This window comes from Ammospiza caudacuta, chromosome 3, assembly GCF_027887145.1.
Source record: "Ammospiza caudacuta isolate bAmmCau1 chromosome 3, bAmmCau1.pri, whole genome shotgun sequence".
NCBI classification, from domain to species: domain Eukaryota; kingdom Metazoa; phylum Chordata; class Aves; order Passeriformes; family Passerellidae; genus Ammospiza; species Ammospiza caudacuta.
This window is the reverse complement of record NC_080595.1, coordinates 53,285,793-53,306,718: the sequence shown is the minus strand read 5'-3', so window position 1 is coordinate 53,306,718 and position 20,926 is coordinate 53,285,793. Positions and strand designations below refer to the sequence as shown.

Below are 20,926 nucleotides of genomic sequence, written 5' to 3'. Positions count from 1 at the left end.
GAAATATGTCATGCACTTTGTGCAAGTGAAAAGTGGTTCTTTAAGATTTTTTTGTTTTTTTAAGAAGTGTCAGAGAAAAATCCAAATCATCTTCTATATATTTTGTTTTCTTTTCATTAAAATATACCAAATAGTCTAGTTAAAATAGATATTTCCCTTTTGCAGCATGTGATTTATGACACTGACTTCAGTAAATTTTAAATGTGACCTTGATAGAGAACATGTCTTCAATAATACAGTTGTCATCCTGGTAGAAAATTCATTGGAGCTACATTTTCATTTGAAATTAAAATATTAAATTACAGTTTACTTTTACATGTGTCTGAGAAGGTTGCCATAATTAAAGTAATTCATTAGGCTGTACTGCATTTAATAAAGTATCAGTATTTTGGGGTCCTTATGTCACAATTATTTTTTTTTACTTGTGGCCACTGAGAAATATTTTGATTGTCTTATTGTTATACCTGGAGAAATAAATAAATATTTTAGATTGATTCACTTTTCTTCCCCAGCTTAAGGTGGGGAATAGCCTCCGAAGTGATCAGCTTGTAGAAGTACTTTTTTTTGCTAGCATTTTGCTTCTGTAAATTTCTCAAATGCAAGGCCTTTGGCCAAATAATCACATCCAGTCATTCATGCAGAATTTTTTAATAAACAATAGAGAATTTTAAAAAAATATTTATGAAAGCTTTATTGGCACAAGCAGCAAGCAGTTCTCAGGAGAAAAAAATGGATTATTTTATTGGCCCTGAAGACCTTTTCCAACCAGAATAGATAGACTAGGAATTAGTTAACTGAAAGGTGACCTGTCTGGACAGAGTATCAGTTTGCACTGAGAATACACCCTACACCCAAGCTGTGGGTGTAGATGCAGCGAGCAGCTCTGTTCCCATGCAGGGTGGACTTGGTAAGGTTTCTTAGCTCAGGTGTGGAAGCATCAAGTGCAAATATGTTTCTAGTGGGCCTGCATGCAAGCTAAAAGTAGGGCAAGATGTTTTTACAATGCAGTCATGTGGGATTCAGTTTGCCCCTGTGCAAAGGCAGGTAAGGGGCTTCTGTGGCATATTTTCTAACTGAATTCCTGTCTTTCAGAAAAGGGTTGCAGTGCTCAACTGGTATAAATGAAAAAAAAAATTAAATACATGGATAAATAAAAGGAAACATGCTGAAATAGAACAGTTGTTGCATAGTTCTCAGGCTGACAGAGGTTTCAAGAAAAGGATGAAGATGCTGCAGTCCTTTCAAGGCAGAATTTCTGAAGACTCAGGAGTCAATTTTAGGTTTATGAATCTGCTCTCCATGTGCAAATTTTGATCAAGTTCCTAATAAGATATCATTCATAAGTCCTGCATTTTACTAAACCAATCTTCTAAAAGAACAAATTACAGCAGTTTTACATACCAATTTTCCATTATATTCTATTTTCTTTTGATCAGCTCAAATGGTGCTAACCACTGAATATCTACAGGTTTCTCTCTGGGTTTGTCTTATGAAGGAGGTCAAAGATGAGTTTCAATTTACTTCTGCTTTACATTCTCAGAAATAATTGCTTAGGGAAGTAGGCAAGTATTTTGCCTCCTCTTTTCTCACTCTTAATATAGTCTAGGAGGGCAGGCACAAAGTGCCTTATATGTGAGGAAGGGACAGCCCTTGTGTGGTTGAGAAGCTTTTTTCATATTTATGAAATGCAACCATATGTTTTCACCACATTTTCATTACTGCTCTACCCTTTCCATACCTTTGAAAATGTCTGCTGGAGAGATGTGAACTGGCATTTTTCCTTACAAAAGTTTAGCCCTTGGATTATGAACCACTTGGATATTTGTTCTCAGTTCCAGTTTTGTTTAAAACAGAGCACAGGCTGTGGAAATTTTACTGAAATATTCTACCATACCACTTGTTTAGTGGGTGAATGTTTATGTGGATGCTGGTGTGTTTGGGGCTTCTGTATGAATGTTTGTGTCTTGATATAGATCAGAATCAATCTGTAGTGAAAGAATATACCTTCAGTGAAACCTGAAGAATTCTGTCCTTGTCTTTGCCATGAATGTTTCCAGTTTAGGTATAGTAAGATCTTTCCTTTCCCGAAAATTTGAAGCTACTGAAGGAAATGGGTTTTTTGTTCTCATTACTTCACAGGTTATTGGAGGAGTTAGTTCAAAAGGAGAGAGAATTTCAAGTCCTCTTGCATCAAGCTATAGAAGAAAAAGATCAAGAGATCAGGAACCTACAGCTCAGGTCACAGCCAATAGGTAAGTGAGAAGAATTTTTGAAGAAAAGTTTCATACTCGCTACAGATGAAAAAGTGCCAGCTAAAAGTCTGTCCATTTTATTGAGGTAGCCTCAGCAAAGATGCTTTATTGTGCTGCTTCTGGTAGGGTTTGCTTTAAAGTAAGAATGTACACCGTGGAAACAAATTACTGGATTTGTTAATCACACTACAAGGAATGAGTATGATTTGAATATTTTTGTTCATGATTATATGGAAGAGAGCAAGGCTCATATCCTACTGAATAAATATTATTCCTAAAGAGGATAATCTAGTATGTTTAGATATGTGTTCCTTGAATTACAGACTGTTCCAATTGTTACAGTGAAAGTTCAAGAGGCGAGATGCAAATACACCTAATTGGTGAGATGCAAATACAACCTAAATGTTACTGAGAAAAGCCGAGTTTGCTGTGTCTGCCCTGAAGAGGGTGGAAGTGCTAATGCAGTTTGATATTTCTGTATAATGTGCTTCTAAGTGTTGCTTCCAAAAGCAGCTGATCCTCAGCCTAAGACATTGCTTGTGCAGCAATTTTGAGTTACACTGAACAGTTCAATTAATTGATGAAACAACCTTAGTGTAGAAAGAGTGACAGTGAAATTGATGTGCTTTGTACTAGCAAAGTCATTTTCAGAAGAGGGCAGAAAAATGCTGTGTGTGTCAATGTTCACACTACTTTAACTGTACTCTTAACCAAGCAGAGAAATTAATGTATAACTGTCTATAAATTGGAATTAAGTGTGTTTTTTGGGAATTGGCATTTATTTATGGGTATACTGGTATTCTGCACTTGAAGGAAAAGCTCACTGAAGAAAGTGCTTGAGGAGTCAAAAATGACAACAGGTTGCTTTGGCAACACAAAACCTTGTCTCAAATATGCTTGTTCCAGATATTCCTGGATTGTCTGTCCGTCATCGTCATTCCACTGGCACGGGGACCGAAGACCCTGATCTCATAAACTGGCTGAGAGTTCATGGAGCTGATGAGGCCACAATAAACAAGGTAGCAATGATCCCATCCACTGCCTGGCACAGTTGCAGAACTGTTTTGTGACTCAGTTTAAAAAATACCAAACCTTTCTAATTACTTCAGCACATTTTGAGAGATTAATTTGTTTTCAGAGGATAGGGAAAAGCCATGAATGTGAAGGCCTTCATAAATATAAAGTACCATTAATAGTTCCTAAATATGATTGTGAATAAAGCAATAAAATATCCTGGTAAATAGACACTCTTGGGTTTTCAGTGTCTTTACACAATGCAGCATTTCTGCTGATGATACTCTGGATATAGGATACATGTTCACCCTTAGCTAGCTGTGCTACAGTGAAATATCCTGAAGTAGATCAGTCTGCTCTGCAGCAAATTATATAACTTTAGAGGTGTTAAAGATTTCAGCTAATTTAGGAATACCTGCATGTAGTTATCACTCCTACAGATCAGACCAAAGGTTCTTCCAGGTTCAATGACATCAAATTTAGATGCCATTCTTGAAAATGTACATCTTAACTGTTTGAATTTCCTCATGGGTTAAATGTGCTATTACTTATGGTACAATTTGTGTTCAGTGAAGTCTGTAATTCTGTGATACCAGTGGTAGCAATAGGAATGCCAGTTGACAAAGGTTTTGAGTAGCTGTAAAAGCATTACATCTTTCAAGTTGTGTCTGGTATGCCGATGCAGAGTATACAGTAAAATTTAAGTTGTTTCACCGTATTTGTAGAAACCATGTTTTTCTGTTGCATGTACTACATTTCAGCCCAATTTTAGGTTTCTCCCAAATTTACCCTTCTATTTTTAGGGGCAGATGATTCTAGCAAGATGAGCTTAGGAATTGAAATAATATTATTAACAAAATGTTCATTTAAATTTCTTTCTGCAGTTCTTGGCTGAAGACTATACCTTAACGGATGTTCTCTGCTATGTTACACGAGATGATCTGAAATGTTTGAGACTGAGGTAATGCTTCAGAGTTAAATGAACTGTGCTTTGTAAGAAGAAAAATTGATACTAAGTCTCTATTTATTGCACTGTGTGCAATTCTATTAAAATAACTAAAACTTTGCAGTATGTCTTTGTATACTGATATATTTCTGCCAAACAGCTGATACTATTTAAATCTCAAAATAAGCTTTTTTCTATTGAAGGCAAAATTTTAAGGTAAAGCATTTACCTTACAACTGGAGACCCTAGATATCCCATTAGAGCCTTGCTTTTATTTTAAAAAGAAGAGCTAGAAAAACTTTCAGTAGTTTATTATCATCATCAAACTTCAGAAACGTTACTCATGGACTGTAAGTAACACTACATTTCACCTGATCATGCCAGGTGTATAGGTCACCAGCTTGCATCATGTTGGAAGTCAAATGTGGGTTATGCAAGTCCTTTGGACCAGAAGTCTGAATTCCAGACAGCAGGCATCTGCCAAGTGGAAAGATTGCCCTGTCTTGTAATCAGAAAAGGACTCTGTTCCTTGTTTGAGTAATGCATGTTGGATTTCACCTTTGATCAACCTTCCCACTGAATATCATTGATCAAAACCAGAGCAAGAAAATCAGAAAGCACCTCAGCTGGAAGGCTTTCAGACTAGAGTTTCTTTGTACCTGAGTGTCTTTATGATTTTTCTTTACAGAGGAGGAATGCTGTGCACGCTCTGGAAGGCGATCACTGACTTTCGAGAGAAACACGCCTCACACTGATATTTTTTTCTTTGCTTCTCTGCAGAGATGAAAAGATTTCCTTTCAGCCAGAGCAGGTGTGCTGTCAGAAGGACTGTTGCACTTTAATCCAGTATTTGTTTACCAATGTTAAAAACACTGCAGCTTCCTGACTGCTTTTACTCCTAAAAACCATAAGGAATCTGTAAACAACCTGCAACATTATTTTACTTTCAATGTTTTTACATGCAAGTTTTTCAACAATTTTTAGAAAACACACACACAAAAGTTATAAACTCATGAAATATTGTAGTTAAAGTAAGCAGATGGTAATTTCATGACAAGCTGAAATGTAAGATTTCATGTAACAGTACATCACTGGAACAAAACCAAAATGTGACAACTTTCAATTTCTTTGTAATATATATCAATATTATCTGTAGTACAGCTTCATAATTTCAATCATAATTAGATATTTTTCTTTTAGTGTGCAAGATCTAAAGGTAATTGTTTTTACCTACTGCCCTACATAGTTTAATATTGTTTATTTTTGGTAATTTAAGTTCTATGGTGCATTTGTTTTAGAGTTGTTTATGTACTACTGAACTGTACCAGTTGTATACACCTGAACCACGGTAATGTTAGCTTGTTCTAAAGCTATCTCTGACATACACAATTGAAAATAAAAATAACCTAAGACTTACTTTTTCCTATATTTTTGGACTTATAAAATAATAACAGTGGTGTAGAACTGGAAAATATTGGAATAAAAAAAAAAAAAGAAAAAAATTCATACTGAGTATTAAGGGAACCTTTTTGATGCATCTTACATTTACTGTGATTTGAGTATGATAACCATAGCATTGAATATTTTCTTTGTTTTTTCTATTCAGTCTAATTACAGTACTAACAAGCCAAGACCAAACAAAATTCTTCTCTGGGTGCTGTACTTGAGAAATGAAAAGTCCTGCCTCCATGCACTGAATAGTCATTGTGGACTGTTGTTTCTTTTTCTGCTTTTGTTTATGCAATGATTTTTTTTTTCTCGTGTGCAATGAAAAAGGGTGGTGGGTGTTCCCTGTCCATCCACTGTCATTGTCACTCCACTGTTCTAGCACTGGGTATCAACAGATTCTTCTGGGGCATCTGCAAAAATTCCATTGTGGGTAAGACTTGCCTGGACAAGAAGCTACTTCTTTTTCCATAAGCCTTGGTAACCAGTAAAAGGCTTATGCTCTTCATTTTTCAGGTCTAGCAGGTATTTTCAAAGGAAACTAATTTATTTTTTTAAACATAAACACATTGTCCTAATCTGTATACAGTAACTTTTGCTGGCTACAGTGCAACAATTATGTATTAAAAAATAAGACACAGAACAGTCAATTAAATCATTTTAGTCAGATTTTTTTTTTTTTACTCTGAAGATAGTTCTATTGATTTTTAGCCATGGATGTATTCAACTCATTCCAAAAACTTCACTGTATTTCACGAGAAACACAACTACTGTTTATTAATTTCAACTGCTATTACAGCAGAAAACAATACATTTTTGAGGTAATTTTAAACACTAGAAGGACCAGAGGCGGAAGCTGACTTGTAAAACCCAAAACTTAAAAAAGACTTCACCCATTGAGAAGTAACCCTAAGACAATGAACTTCCCCCCCTTTGATTTTTGTGTGAAGCATGATCCTGTATTGGTCCACTTTGGAAACCTCTGGTCTCATGCAGTATGACTGGAAGGCAATTGCACTGCTCTTTTTACTTGGAAAGCATGCAGCCTGTTCTCTATGACTCAGGCTGCTCAGAAATGCCAGCTATGTAAGGGAGAAAATTGTGATCGAGGTTTCCACTGAACATCTCCATGAGACCTAGCCTGGAACCAGCTGGAATTAACCCCTGTGGTTCTCTGCTGGCTTCACCAGACCCAAGGTGGCTTCTGCAGCATTGCTCAGCAATCAGTTCTGTATTCTCCTTGGTGAGACTCTGTTGGATCTGATCCATGGCCAGGCCAGGCCATGTACACTTATGCTCCTCCAGCAATTCTGGTCTAAATGTGGTTCCCTAAGCAGCACAGCTAATCCATACAAATACTAGATCTGTGCACAAAAGCTTATGTAAGATCCCTACATCAGGCTACTTCATATAGATTGTACCAGATGTTACCTTTTACATCCTCAAACAAAACACAACATAACACTTTAGGATGGTGTGCATCAGACAGGTCAGCCTGGGATTCTTCAGCCTGGCTCCCTGGTGAGTGGATAGACCACAGGTGAGGGCTTTGAGATTACCTTAGTGCAGGATGTTGCTGAGGGCAACATTTTGACCATAGGGCATACCACTGGCTTTGAACTTGGATAGCCTCTTAGTCCTTGATCAGTGCTCTTCTAATCCAGGGCTCAAGCTGACTGACACTGTTACATCTCTTCTTAAGGGAGCATAGAAGTAAAAACTCGACCAAGGCAGTGCTGATTTTGCTGTCTTTTGCACCTTTCAGCATAGAGCCCAGCCTATTCTTCTATTACAGACACTCCTGCCCACAAGCCACAGGGCGTGTTTATCACCCAAGCCCCAAACTCTTTATTTTAGAGCACAAATGGCTCTTGGTGCAACAGCAAAATATTAAACTCTCCTTCCCCTAGAAGACCTTGTGCAGTTACTGAAAGGGGGGTTCTCTGCATGGTGACTGAAGTTTGCTTGGTCCAAGTGCATCAGACCAAGGAAGCTGCCCCTCCCCACCTGCTTGCCTGCATCCACAGCTGCATCCTATGAGTTCCCCAATTCACCCACCCTCCTTCACCTGTAGTTCTGATGATTGGTGCTACCTACAAGCAGATGAAATATTAAGTGATGTTTTGATGCAGACTAGAACACTTTAAAGAGAAACACTCTTATGAGCCTGAAAAGCAGCATAAAGCAAGTTAAGGCAAACTCATAGGAAAGGTAACGGGACCATGACCTTTACAGAAGTGACTGATACATCGGCAGCTCTTCACAGAGCCCTTTTTTTGGAAGCAAGGCGTTGCACGCAGCTTCAGAAGCGGCTCTTTAGGAGCACGTGCCGCAGGAACGAGTCTACGGCAGTGCAGCTCTTTCCCACACGATGCGGCGCATCGCCCGGGCTTGCGAGGCGGCCGCCACTCCTCCCACCTACTGCCGAGATGGCGAGCATCCCCAAACCTGTTTTTTCTCTCGGCGCCGGTACCGAACGAGCTGTGCCAATGCGGCGGGAGCTGCTCTGAAGAAAAAACTAATCACACCTGTGTGAACAGCGGCACCTCGGCAGCCCGGGCCGCCGCGGGGGCCGGGAGTGCGGGCAGCCACCCCCGCACCGCCACCACCACCGCTGCCGCCGCATAAGCGCCTCCAGCCCGTCAGAGGCGGCTGCTCCCGGGCCGCGGGGTCCGGTCCCGCCCTCACCTGCTGCCGGGCCGAGCCGCGGGCGGGGGCGGGGGACGTGGCGCTCACCTGCCCCGGGCCGCGGAGCCGCGGGGCGGAGCAGCCGCGCTCGGCGAGCAGCAGCAGCCGCACGGAGACATGGCGGAGGCCGCGGGCAGGAGCGGCCCGCGCCGGCGGCCCGCAGGTGAGCAGGGGCCGCGGCCGGCCGGGGCGGCGGGAGGGCGGCGCGGATCGGGCCGCGGCTGCGGGGCCCCGCTCTCCCGGGCGGCTGCGGGTGCCGTGCGGAGCGGGAGCGCGGCGGGGCCCGGCGGCGGCCTCGCCCGCAACAGGTGCGGGGGCGCTCGGCGGCCGCCCGGCCGTGCGGGGACTTCTCTGCCTTTCCCCGGGCACCGCCGGGGACAGCCGGAGGGTCGGCCCGGGCGGCGGGCAGAGCTGCGCTGGAGGGGGCGGCGCGCCCGAACCGTGCAGCGAGACCCGTCCCGACCCCGCGCAGGGGCATCGGCGGGGCCGCGCCGTCGCTCCCGGGTCGCCGCTGGTTCTTCTGGAGCCTCCGCTCCAAGGGCTCGGAGTGCGGCGGGGCCCGCACGGCGGCGGGGCTAACGCGGGCGCGGAGGGGTCTGCAGGGGGCGGCCGCCGGGCTGCGGGCTTTGAGCGGGGCTGGAGGTAGCGCGGAGCTCCCGCAATAAGGGAGGATGGACAGCCGCAAGACGCCGCTAACCGGACGGGGTGAGCCCCGGCGAGGGCGGAGGGACGGCTCGGCAGGGTCAAGGTAGCCGGTGGCAGCGCCCCGGTGCCCGCCGAGCGAGGCCCGCTGCGGGCTTTGGCTGCGCCTCAAACGCGTGCGAGCGACGGGCTGCTGCGAGCCCTTATTTCCTACACGGAAAGCGGGGAGATGACCTTGCAGATGTCTCTTGTGAGGAGGGATGTACACTGCGAGACCGTTTTAACTCGCTTTTATTCTGGCCCTAAGGGTGAGGAGGGTGCAGGGAGAAGATTTTTGGCTTACGCAAGCGGATCGACCGCTGTATCACTGTTGTAGGTGCGGATGCTGTTTGCTTTTGCTGCTTGCTGGACTGTGAAGTCTGAGTCCAACTTTTAGTCCTCTCCTTTTTTTCCTTTGTTACCTTCCTCCCCAGTCCCATTCCACTCACCCTTTGCTAGTCCTTCTCTAACACAAGCCCAAGTTTATCTCTAAATCAAAGAGTGAGTTTTTATATCAAAACAGCATATGAATAGGCCATATGGCTGTTGGCTGATTGTGTTTTCTCAGTATAATATTTTTAATACATACTTTATGTAATGCAGACATGCAGTCGTAAGCAATGACTGTGGGCAGACTCACCCAAGTGCTGTCCTCATTAGAAGTATAGAATATAGCTCAGAAATCCTTACAAGTCACTCCCAGGTATCACCATAAAGTTCATCTTCAGAAAGGATGTGCATCTGTGTTCCTATGTGTTCAGAGTTTACAACCACATTGACTTCCCTTTCCACAGGAAGAACTGACTGGTTTATTGAAGCCTTTTCTAACAAATTCTTTTCCAGTTCTCCACTTTACATTGCTGATGTGATTTTTTTTTTTTAACTGGATTATCAGTCTTTTTATAATTACCTACCAAAACTAGAGATGAGTCAACAGATGATATGTATTTTGCATATGTTCTGTTTTAAAATTACTTATGTGCCTAGTTTTATTCTGTGTTCGCTTTATAGTTTCATTTCAAGCTGCTGTGTTGAACTTTTACTCATTGGGACATCTGTAGACTGAAGGATCTGCTTGCATAAGTTCTTGAGTATTTTGAATTCAAATTACTTTGTGCTGTCAAAGTTCATTTGAAACTTCTTTGTGAGTGAAACGTCGGAGTTAAACATCTGTGAAGCTTAACTATGAAGCTTTTCTGTGACGTTTGTTGTCTGCTGAGATCCTTTTAGGTCTCTGAGTTATCACAGGGACCACTTTGCAGGTGTTCACAAACAGGAAGAACCTCAAAGCACATCAGGGATCTGCTGCTTTGGTCCATCCATGAGCGAGCAGATGTGTGTGCCCAGGGAGGGCCATGCAGATGGCTGTGGCTGCAGCCTGCTCTGCAGGCGGAGCACCTGTGTTTGGATCCGGCTCCTCAGGAAGGTCAACATCCCATCTGTGTTTGGTGAAATTAGCTACTGGTAAAACTATTGCCTCTGTTGAAAAACAAAGCTCTGTGTGTGTTGTGGTGCGTGGCTGGTTTGTTTCTTTCCTCGCCTTCTGTGGCTACACACATGGACTTTCAGGGCTGATCCTGGGGAAAGCTTCAACATCACCTCAAGAGTTTTGCAGGAGGATGTTACAGGTGGATCCCTTTATTGGCAGGTGGTCTGCTGCACTTAACTAGCTTTCTTTGGGTAAATGGCTTAATTATCAGGGTGAAGGGTTTTTTTTATTCTGCCATTCATAAATTTATAGATGGCAAAGTGAGTACAGTGCTCAGGGGATATACTAAGTTACACCAGTTAGAATTTTTCAGTCATAGCTACTTAAGCATCTAATAGTGCTAATAAGCTCTTCAGTGATTCCTGAGATGAGAGGAGCCCTCTTGTGGGGAATGCCACATGGAGAAGCTTCTGAGGCGCCTCATTTTTTGGCTGCCCATCCATAAACATAGGCATGTCTCTGCCTGTGAGAGTTCCCCATGCGTGCTCTAGGCTGCCTTGGCCAGCTCTGTGCACAGGTAACAATTTACTTAAGCTCTGGGATAACAGAGAAAGCTATGTGTTTGTAACATTGCAAAGAAGCTTTAATGCTGTGGTTTTGTGTGCTGTTGTAGTTAGCGCTTTCTTCTAAGTGAGCTTAGTATTACTCTGTGCTTTTTGCTACAAAACAAATCTGCCCTTTAAATCATGTCAGTGCCTGGTGGCTTGTGAAAGCTGAAAACTTGAGGTGTTTGCTCTTTAACTGCTGATGGGACTTTTTATTTGTTGCTTGCTTAGCCTGGTGTTTTCTCCATCTGAGAAGAAATCAAATTTCATCTTTCTGTGTTTATTTTTTATTTCCTAACAAAGAGATAAATTATTCGGGAAAACGCAGAAGTGCAGAAAGCATAGAGTGTCTGGGAGCTGAAGGCGTGCTCTGGTTCCCATGGCTCTTTCCCAGCGGTTCCAGCGTGTTTTACTGGGGAGGATTTACACGACAGCGTTGAGACACGCGGTTTTTGTCTCTCAGACGATCCATGTCCTTCCCAGGGGAGCTGCCGGGTGCAGGGCGGTCACAGTGGCCGGAGGAGGGGATGGATATGCCCGTGCCCAGGCCCCGGCACCAAGGGATGTCACGGTGCTCCGGTACAGGCTGCGATACCGCCCGAGGGCACCTCTGCCCCAGCCAGGGCTCCTTGTGCTCACCCGTACCGTGAACAGCACTGTGGGAGCTGTTCCCAGGTGCGGGAATTGGGAACACACACGCTGCAGGTGTCGATGCCTGTGTGTGGTGGGCGTGCTCTGATTTCCACCCGTGATTATCTAAACGTTAGCACATTGCGAACCCTTTCTATCTCTTGGTGTATAAATCGTGGATCTGCAATTCTTCTACTGCCACCTCCCCTCTAAAGAAAATCTATTCAAGCTATGAAATCGTGTCTCAGAGCCTGTGATTATATCTTTGGTCCCACATTAATGATTTTTGAGGCAGTACTGAATGCACAGAGACTCAGATTTTTCAGTACCTTGTAGAATGAAAATGATACAACTAAATTAAATTTAGGTTAAGATCCTCATAGAAGCCATCCCTCAGCTTCAGAAAGCTGTTCAAGTACTGTGTCTGGGTATCTCTTGTTGGTCAAGTAATGTCTATGCAAGGACTACACGCTATGGAAGAGTTCAAACGTGCCTTTTTCTGTGCTTATTGTGTAATGGGAGTCAGGCTTTCTCTACCCACCTACGCCCAGCATTACTAGTGTAAAAAAAAAAAAAAAGAAGAATGAGGTATGTGTGTGAAACAAACCACAAGAAACACAAACTGAACAACAAAAATCCAACCCTGTCCAAAAAAATTCCCCCCCCAAAAGTTCAAAACCACAGAAACTCTACGCACACAAAAGCCCCAAAGCCAAACACTGCAATTAAAAAAAAAAGTTTATGAAGAATCAGGCCTGTTAAGTGATGGTCAAAGAGCTGGCTTATGTGGTACTTCCAGTACAGAAAAAGAGGTTTTACTAATTTAGTTCAAGTAGTATGCATTGCTGTTTTCCTTGGGCTTGGCTTTGAAAAGAGATGTACTTGTGTATGTGCTGTTTCAAACCGCAAAAAGTTGTAAATTTACAGTACTCTGAGATGGCTGATACTTTATTTGCATGATTTATTATTATCCCAGATAAACAAATTTAATACTTTAGATCTGAAAATTATTTGTGGTGTTAAAGGTAATTAAATGATCAGAGAAATTATTGCCTCAATAATGTAAATACTGTATCATCTTGCAGCAACATACACATATTTCCTCAAGCAGAAAACAAAGTAAGTCTACATCCACAATACAAGCCACAGTGTGCTGCTGCTGTTGTTGTGTCTGTGTATATCTGCCCTTCCTTTGGGGAGGGGATCCCCTCTCTCAATAATCCTTGTATTAGACAAATGCAGTGGTCTGCCTGGAACTATGGCAGAAAAGGTTCTGTGTATATTATATTCTTCTTTTACCCTACATATGCATGAGAAATGGTGTATTTGTGAAACTGGTTCAGGTTTAATTCTGCACCTCTCCCTTAGTGTTGATAGTTGCTTTCATGAAAACCAGTAGGCTTTAGGGACAAAGCCTGAAAATATGTATTCTAGGAGATCTGTCAGAGTTCAGGGGAAACAACTGTAAGGTGTCTGCTAAGATGACATGCAGGACTAGGCTGCCCTGCTGTTCATATAAATGGAGCTAGAACCCTGACTCTTTTTGACGATGAGATTCTTCAGAGAGGTGATGGAATGATTTGTGCTCCAGAAGGAGAGTCACTGTGAGACTCATGAGGGGAGAAATAAACTACTGATGTCTCCAAATATATCCTTGTCTCTCTGTCTGAAACTCTGTTCTTCCTTATCCAAAAGTCCAGACATCTAGAGTCATCCTCTAAGAAACATGTTGGAAACTAAGATGTCAGTAAAGCACTGGTAATTAACACTGGTAATTAACACAGTTCACAGGATTCCATCCAGCAGATACTAATGCTGGTAATACAACAATGGAAAAAATTTTAATTTGGTCTTGGCATAGCTCCTTTTCTTTCATGTCCCTGTTTCTGCGAAAAAAAGCTTGGAGCCTTGTCTTTGAAGTATTCATTTCTACATTTCTACTGAAAACTTAGTATGTGAGTGCTCTTAATTTTGAGTGCTATACAAATGCTTGGTTCTCTTGATACGTATTAAACTTAGGTACTCTAAAAAAATAATCTTGTTGTTGTCGTTTTTTGGTTTTTTTTTTTTCCCCAGACAGAAGCAGTGACAACGTTGCCCTCAGTATTAGTTTTAGGGCAATTAGAATTGATAACTTCTGTCTTCTACCAAATTCCTTTTTGCTACTGTCCTGTGACCTCCCAATTCCTTGCTGCCTTTCATTATTTAACTGACCATTGGTTGAAATTGCATATGTTCTACTATAGGGCCTGTTCCAACACCATTCTGCTATATATAAATAGTGTTGACTAAGAATGATCAAATATGTTTTTGATTCATCATGGTGTGTCTTGTGCAATGTTTATAGTTAGTCATACTATGCAAATAAATTTAATCAAAACATGTGACAGACTTGTTAATGTGAGTCTTGTATTTGATTGTTTTATTGGTGTGTGTGTGTGGAAAGTGTTTGTGAACGATGAGACTCTTGATGAGTTCCTCATGTTCATGTGCCTTTTTGTGCTGATGAATGAGTTTGACTGAAACAGGGTAGGGCTTCCAGCATTCTCCTAAATTTTTCCTATGCATGGAAATGCACACAGATTTAGATTTCTTTGACAGAAGGGGAAACAGTTAACACTTACCTTCTGCCTAGTCACTTCTGATGAGTTCTAACAGCCCTTGGTCCAGTGTGTGGCACTGTGCACGTCAGAACGGCAGACTGGGAAGAAGATTTCCCTCCTTATTCTCTAGCATTTTATATTCTTACTGATTAATTCAAGAGGCAATTTTTTTTCCTTCCAAGAAGGGGAAAAGAAGAAATCAATTATTATATCAGATGTTTATATACTGAAATTGTTTAAAAATAATTGAGTAAAGTTAAACTTTACTGCAGTAAAAATAATTGGCTGGTCCTTTATTATCTTGTGTATAAAATTGAGGCCTTAGAGATATCTTTGAAGAGAAATTTAGATACCTCTATAAAGACAAGGTTATTATGTGTCACTTTTGGAAAACAAGAGGTAGAAGGAAGAGAAAATAGAGAGCAGCAGTGGAAAACATTAGGTGTTTGAGACAGTGGTTGACTTAACGGAAGAAAGTGTTTTTTTCTGATACAGTGGCTATTTTGGCTATTTCCAAATTAACTGTAAAAAAACCCCAAAATGAGGTACGGAGCTGAATCCCTCCTGTCTTTTTAAGGCTGGTTTGTTTTGGCCTAGGTTTAAATGCTAGAGAAAAGGAAGTTTCCAGCCCTTTAAGGCTGGATAAATAGCTGTTTTCTCATATGAGTAGGGAAAAAAAAAACAAAACAAAAACAGGCCCTACTTTCTCCATCTTTTAGGCTTGACTTCCTGATTCAAAACCTGGTGAAGTAGAAAATAAACAGACATGTGATTCCTGAAGAAAACTAGGAATAGATTGAGTTTGGATTTTAGTTAGTATATGTATATTTCAACATAGCCCTGTGAGGCAGAGAGAGTTGATGATCTTTATGGATCCCTTCAAATTTGAGATTTGTATGATCCAGCACTGCCTATAATATGTATTTTTAAATGAGTTCTTAGAAAAAGCTTTTGATACAGATGATTAATATTGAAAATATGAAAAATCTATACAAAATATGATTTGTGTGTTTTGATGATTAGGTATGTTAAAATTTTTCGGTATAATGTTTTTTGCAGAACAGGATGGGAGATTTTAATTGAATTTTCCTGGGGTTTTTTTCTCCAAGAAAGAAACATTTGGAACTTAGTTCCCAATAGAACCCTATTGTTTCAGAGAGGGAAAACATGAACATGAAAGCAAAATTCTAAGATAGATAACTACCTTGCCCTTAACCTCTTCAGTTGTAAGAAAATCAGAAAAAACCAAAGAAATACTGGCAATCTGTAAAGGAATGTATGCTAAAATAATATATTTACTTGATCTATTTCTTGATAGAAAATACATGCCAGTTGAGGGGAAGCTTTCACAAGGTAGTGGAGGTGGAATGTAAAGTTACATGCAATTCATTATACTCTAAATCACAGTAATGAGCCTCATGGACAGTTTGGATAGTTTACAGGGAGTGAAACAATCCTGTTAATGAAAGAAGATAGCAAATCTAAAATTCAGCCATGGTGACTGGCTTCAACTTCCTTTGCATTTCATAGGTAAAGATATCAAGTCTTAATACCCGAGGGTAAAGCAGAAACATCTCTCAGTGTGTTGTCATAAATATTTACATTTCCTGTATCATGATATAAGTGTCCTAATAGTCCTTGTTAAACTGCTGTTAAAGACTGCTGCATATCAGATGATGTTTTGTGCAGGTAATTATACCTATAGAGTCCACTGGGTGAAAGTGGGTGTGTTTAAGTGTCATGGTTTGACTGATAATCAGTTTGCAGGTGTTGTAAAAAGGAAAATAATGACCCAGTGCCCTCAAGATACACAGTTGCCCTCACTCCATCTTTTGAGAGTTTTACTCCGTCAGTAAGAGACCTCAGCTGTGATTGTCCTAATGACAAAAACATAGATGACTAATGGTTAGAGGGGGAAAAATATCAATAATAGGGGTTATTTAAGAAAATTGTTTGTTTTGTCTTTTTTTTTTTAAGTGTTTAACAGCCTTGTTCCTAAAATTAGCCACCCCTTTGTTCCCTCAGGGGAATGTTGCTTTCATCCCAGTTTTCATATAGAAGCTCCCCCGTAGATGAGACGAGGCAGAAATAAGCAAAGCTTTCCTGCTAGTAATACCTCAGGAACTTCTTTTTCTTCCTTAAACCAGTGGATTGAGGAAGGGGGAGTTGTCAGTACAGTCTCTTATGCGGTGCTGGTACCTTTAATGTGTATTCAGTAGTATTTTTAGAAATGTTTTTCAGAAAAAAAAATTGCCCAAGTGCCTAAAGTTATGGAGTTTTTTTTTTATTATATTAGGTGTCCCTTATATGTAGTAGGTTGTATTTTATTAGGCATTTGAAAACATGTTGTGAGCTGGCATAGTTTTTAACAACAGGGACCTTGAAATAAAATCTTGCTGTGCAAGCTGAATGTGCTGTTGATACTTTTCCTCTGTCACCTCTGCATTAGTAAGTCAACAGGAAGGAAAATGTGCCAACACCTCAGTTGCCTGTGTGTCATTGGTCAAATCCATCTGCACCAGCCCCTGAAGCATCAAACTTGGTTATTACTACATTTTGTATGGAGGTCAAGTCACTCTTATGGGTATGGGGGATTCTGCAAGGACCAAGGAAGTAATTCTCAGTCCTGTAGCTGTCCTGCATGACTCCTGCAATAATAGGGAAATGGACATGCTGAAACAGTAAACATACCTGTAAGGTGGGAAGCTGCTCCAGACAGGTGTATTTTTGCGCGTTATATACTTCTGACATGTTTTGAAATCCCTATTTAAGGACTTTCTAATCAAAGGTGATTAAACAACACTTTTAAAAGGTAGAAATCCATACTTAGTGACTTAAAGCAGTGAAATGGGGTGGAGCAATATTTAATGAAGCTGCCATATAAATATTGTTTTCTATTACTTTTTTTTCTGTTGGCAGGCCTTGGCACGTATGAAAAATTGTGATGGTACCAACTACTGTCCACCTTGTTGATGATGTGTGTTCTGTTAGGTAGTGTTTGTGGTTAGGTGGATGGGATTTGAGGAATGAAGCTCTTTCTCTTTATGGAATAAAGTAGTGGTGCCTGTATAAACGCCAGAAGGCAAATTGCTGAAGCAAAGAGCAGCTTGTGTTAGAGCTTCTTGCCTTACTCCTTTGTCCACACCCTGTAGTACAAAGTGTCTCTAACTGCACACAAATGACATCATGTGCAGCTTCCGTGTACGCCCAGAGTCCAAGGTGTAGCTAAGAGGAAATACATACTAGGGGTGGGCTCTGGGCTTGGTCCTGCAGAATGCTTCTGTTTTGGTTGGGTGTTTTGTGGCTGTGCTGGAGAGGGAGGAACGGTGCAGCTGAGCCTTCAGGTGGTGCTGTGTTCTTCTGGATCCGCTGTGATCCTGGCTCATGAGCCTGAGATGTGCAAGGACAGAGCTATCCTGCCAGCTGAGCATGATCCAGGACTCCTCTGTAAAGAGCACCCCAGCCCACTGTGGCAGTCAGCATAGTTCGTGTCATAAATTCTGACCCTGCTTCGGTTTTGTTACCTGTGTCGTTAGGTGATCACATACATCCGTGTGACTCGCAGTTTTCAATGAACCACCTACAGATTTGTCAGCTACTGTCTGTACCATCTTGTGGTGGCTGATCAGGTTACATCAAGATTCCCTTAAAAAAAAAAACAAACAAAAACCCAACCAAAACAAAACAACCCTGAAGTGAGGAAAAATAATGTACTTTTAAAATTACAGAGTGATTCCAGCTGGCAGTTTTTCTTTGGTAGCATTTTGAAATGGTGAGCACACCCTGAACTGAGGTGGAAGCGGATGAAGTTTAAGGTGTCTCTCAGGTGAAATATCCGGCATGTTGCATAGTGGCATTTGCAGCTGTGAAGGATGAAACATTCAGATTGCAAAACTTGTGAGCAAGCATTGTGTTGTAAATGGCTTAGAGAAAATCCAGAATGCCAGCATATGAGGAAAATCAATTAACTAAAACTACCTGGGCTGTTTGGACTTTGCTCATTTTGTCAAGTGTATGTTAAAGGTTGGTGCTATAAAACTAATGGCGTGGGACAGAATTTTCAGAATTTTGTTGCCCCATGCTTTCCACACAAACTAGAAATTCTCATTTTTGCATTTTCACATGTGGAAAAGAATGTTCCAACACCTGCCTGTAATTGTGGGTGTATGCATTCCTAATGCAAAAGGTATGTACTGCATAGGAAGGTGATTAAGGGGGTGGGGGGGCGGTGGCACACACGACACCCAGCACATGCAGATACAGAAGAGGACTCATCCTCATTGTTTTAGGTTAGGCTGAAATTTTTAAACATGAATAAGCAGAACAGCTGAGCAAAAAGCAGGTTCATGCCTGGCGCCTTCCAGGCTTCTTTTCGCTCAGTGTGCTTGTGCAACCGCAGCTCCATTCTCCCGCTGCCTGGAGAGGAGGAAGGAGCAGCCCCTGCTGCCGAGGAGCTCCCAGCTCTCCACAAGCGTGCAGGAGACAGCGTTCCCAAGGCCGGCTCGCTGCAGCTGAGGAGACAGCACTCATAGACCCTCCTTTGATTAGGATGTGTCCGTGTTGTCAGGGCAACTGTTAACAGCGGCGTATCATATTTTCTCCTCTTGTACTGCGTGCTGAATATTTTAGTGTGCTGTGGCTGGAAGAAGGTGCTGCTGCAAGGAACCTGGAGCTGTGGGCCGGGATCTGATTGAACAGGTTAAGACAGCAAAGAGCAGCATCCAAACCAATGTGCCTTTGATTAGGGCTTTTCTTCAAGGAGGGAAACGACTGCAAGCCTTTCCTGCCGACTAGATGTTGGTATTTGTCAGCTGTTTGCATACTGCTTATCCATAGGGGATCTGTTACAAGTGCTCAAATGAACAGACAGCGTTGCAGCTAGCAGCTAATTAGGGGCTGGAGTTTCTTACTTTTTTTTAATAAGCAAGAGGCAGCAGCAGCAAGCAGCATGCCTGGTTCAACTATTGCCCTCCGACAAGAGAGACTGAAGAAAAGTGCCAGGCCAAGCCCCCCAGGTTTATTCACCATTAATGAAGAGGATGAGCAGCAAAAAAATGGGAATTCCACAAGACTGAAAGGTATGTTGCTGTTCTGCAGTGCAATCAGGGCTGCCTGAGGGATACGCTGCACAGCAGGCACAGCAGGGTTTTATTAGCTCCTCTGTGTGCTACAGAGAGTCTGTAAGTGACTGGTGCAGTTTGGCACTCACAAATGTGCTGTGCATGATAGGTGTGTTTAAATCCCCTGGCTTGTTATGCAATCAGCTGCTTTGGCTCTGAAGAAAACAATACTTTTTAGTTATTAATCACATTTCTTCTGATAGGGATAATGGTCCTGCATCTGAAATATATGGGTGAGCTTCTGCGTGTTTACTTTAACTTCTGTTTACAGTCTGGGTAAATAACTGTTAAAAAGAAGGGTAGGCTTGGAGAGTACAGAATGCAGTGACTGCCTGTTACAGAAGACAGCTTTGCCAAAGACAATGTGAAACTGTCTATACTTCCACTCGCATGCAGGAGGGGCAGTGTGCCTTTGGCAGAGCATAAAAAAATACACATTGTTCTAACATGCTGACTTTTTGTCTGACAACAAAACAAAACAGACAGAAAACACAAACCCAACAAACTGTTAAAGAAAAATATTTATGGTGCTTAGGGTAGGTAAGCAGTGGTGGCAGAGGGATGCTGATGGCCATTGATTTATAGCGGGTCTGTCAAGCCTGTGTAGCCACTGTCTGCCTTGTATAATTTATTTCCTATTTCCTATATGGATCCTAGTATTTAAACTCTTAGTCTGTCAGGGATTCTGCTACTTACAAAAACAAATGTTAGTTTGTAGTCTCAAGACACTGTTTTAAATTTCAGTTATTACCATTCTACCAGTAACAGGAGAGCCTAGAAAGCATTTAAATAGCAAATTTATAATATGTGTATTTATTAGATCTGAATAATTTACAGCTGACTATTTTCTTTTTCTGAAGGAAAAAGATAGCTAGCTTGGTAGCTTTTACAAGCAATTTCAGAACTCAGGTCTTATTTGTTGGGGTTTTTTGAGTTTGCAGCTTGTACCTTTTTTTCTCAGAATAGTAAAAGACTTAACTAGTTAGAGCTTCATGATAAAAAATATATTGCTAGTCATTGTAATATGTCTGTTGTGTTAGGATCTTCTGTTTGCACTTACTGGCTCTTCTGTGTATTTGAAACTGCCCATATAAAATGGAGATCCAAACTCTAGTGTGAGGTTATTGAATTCTTAATGTTTTAAGAAGCATATTACTTTACTTTATCACCCACTGGATGGCTTCCAGAGTCAACAGTTCATAAAGCTAAAAATCAATAATTTGCCTGGTTTTGTTCAATGGCACTGCTAGTTTCCCAAGACTTTGTTGACTTAGCTACTCTTTTCTACTTGCAGGAGCTACACATATGTGCTTATCCTTTGTCTCTCTTGTTTTAACTGAGATTTGATTTTTGATTATTCCTTTATTTTCTCTTGTTGCTGTGAAATGTAAGCAGATGTGTGTGAGCAGTAGCACAGATAGCAAGCAAACAAGTTCATGCAGTTTTAAGAAGATAAAAAATTTGTCAGCTTACCTTGACTGCTCCTGGTGAGAAATAATATAGGAAATGGTA

At 41.5% G+C, this 20,926-nt stretch overlaps 2 protein-coding genes across 7 annotated transcripts in view; both read left to right on the top strand.

The window, feature by feature from the left end:
- MAP3K5 (mitogen-activated protein kinase kinase kinase 5) overlaps positions 1–5,736 on the top strand; it is a 97,952-nt gene extending 92,216 nt beyond the window's left edge. The window contains exons 27-30 of the mRNA XM_058800748.1: positions 2,140–2,252; positions 3,159–3,271; positions 4,151–4,227; positions 4,901–5,736. Of these exons, the coding sequence (XP_058656731.1) occupies positions 2,140–2,252; positions 3,159–3,271; positions 4,151–4,227; positions 4,901–4,967 (370 nt within the window). The 3' untranslated portion in view covers positions 4,968–5,736. The remainder of the gene's footprint in view (positions 1–2,139; positions 2,253–3,158; positions 3,272–4,150; positions 4,228–4,900) is intronic.
- A 2,678-nt stretch (positions 5,737–8,414) lies between these two features.
- MAP7 (microtubule associated protein 7) overlaps positions 8,415–20,926 on the top strand; it is a 109,579-nt gene continuing 97,067 nt past the window's right edge. For 5 of the 6 annotated variants that reach the window (XM_058801230.1, XM_058801229.1, XM_058801228.1 and 2 more), the window contains exon 1: positions 8,415–8,509. In XM_058801230.1, the coding sequence (XP_058657213.1) occupies positions 8,464–8,509 (46 nt within the window). In that variant the 5' untranslated portion in view covers positions 8,415–8,463. Of the gene's footprint in view, positions 8,510–19,242; positions 19,373–20,926 lie in introns of those variants that run through there. The other variant, XM_058801224.1, reaches the window with a different exon arrangement.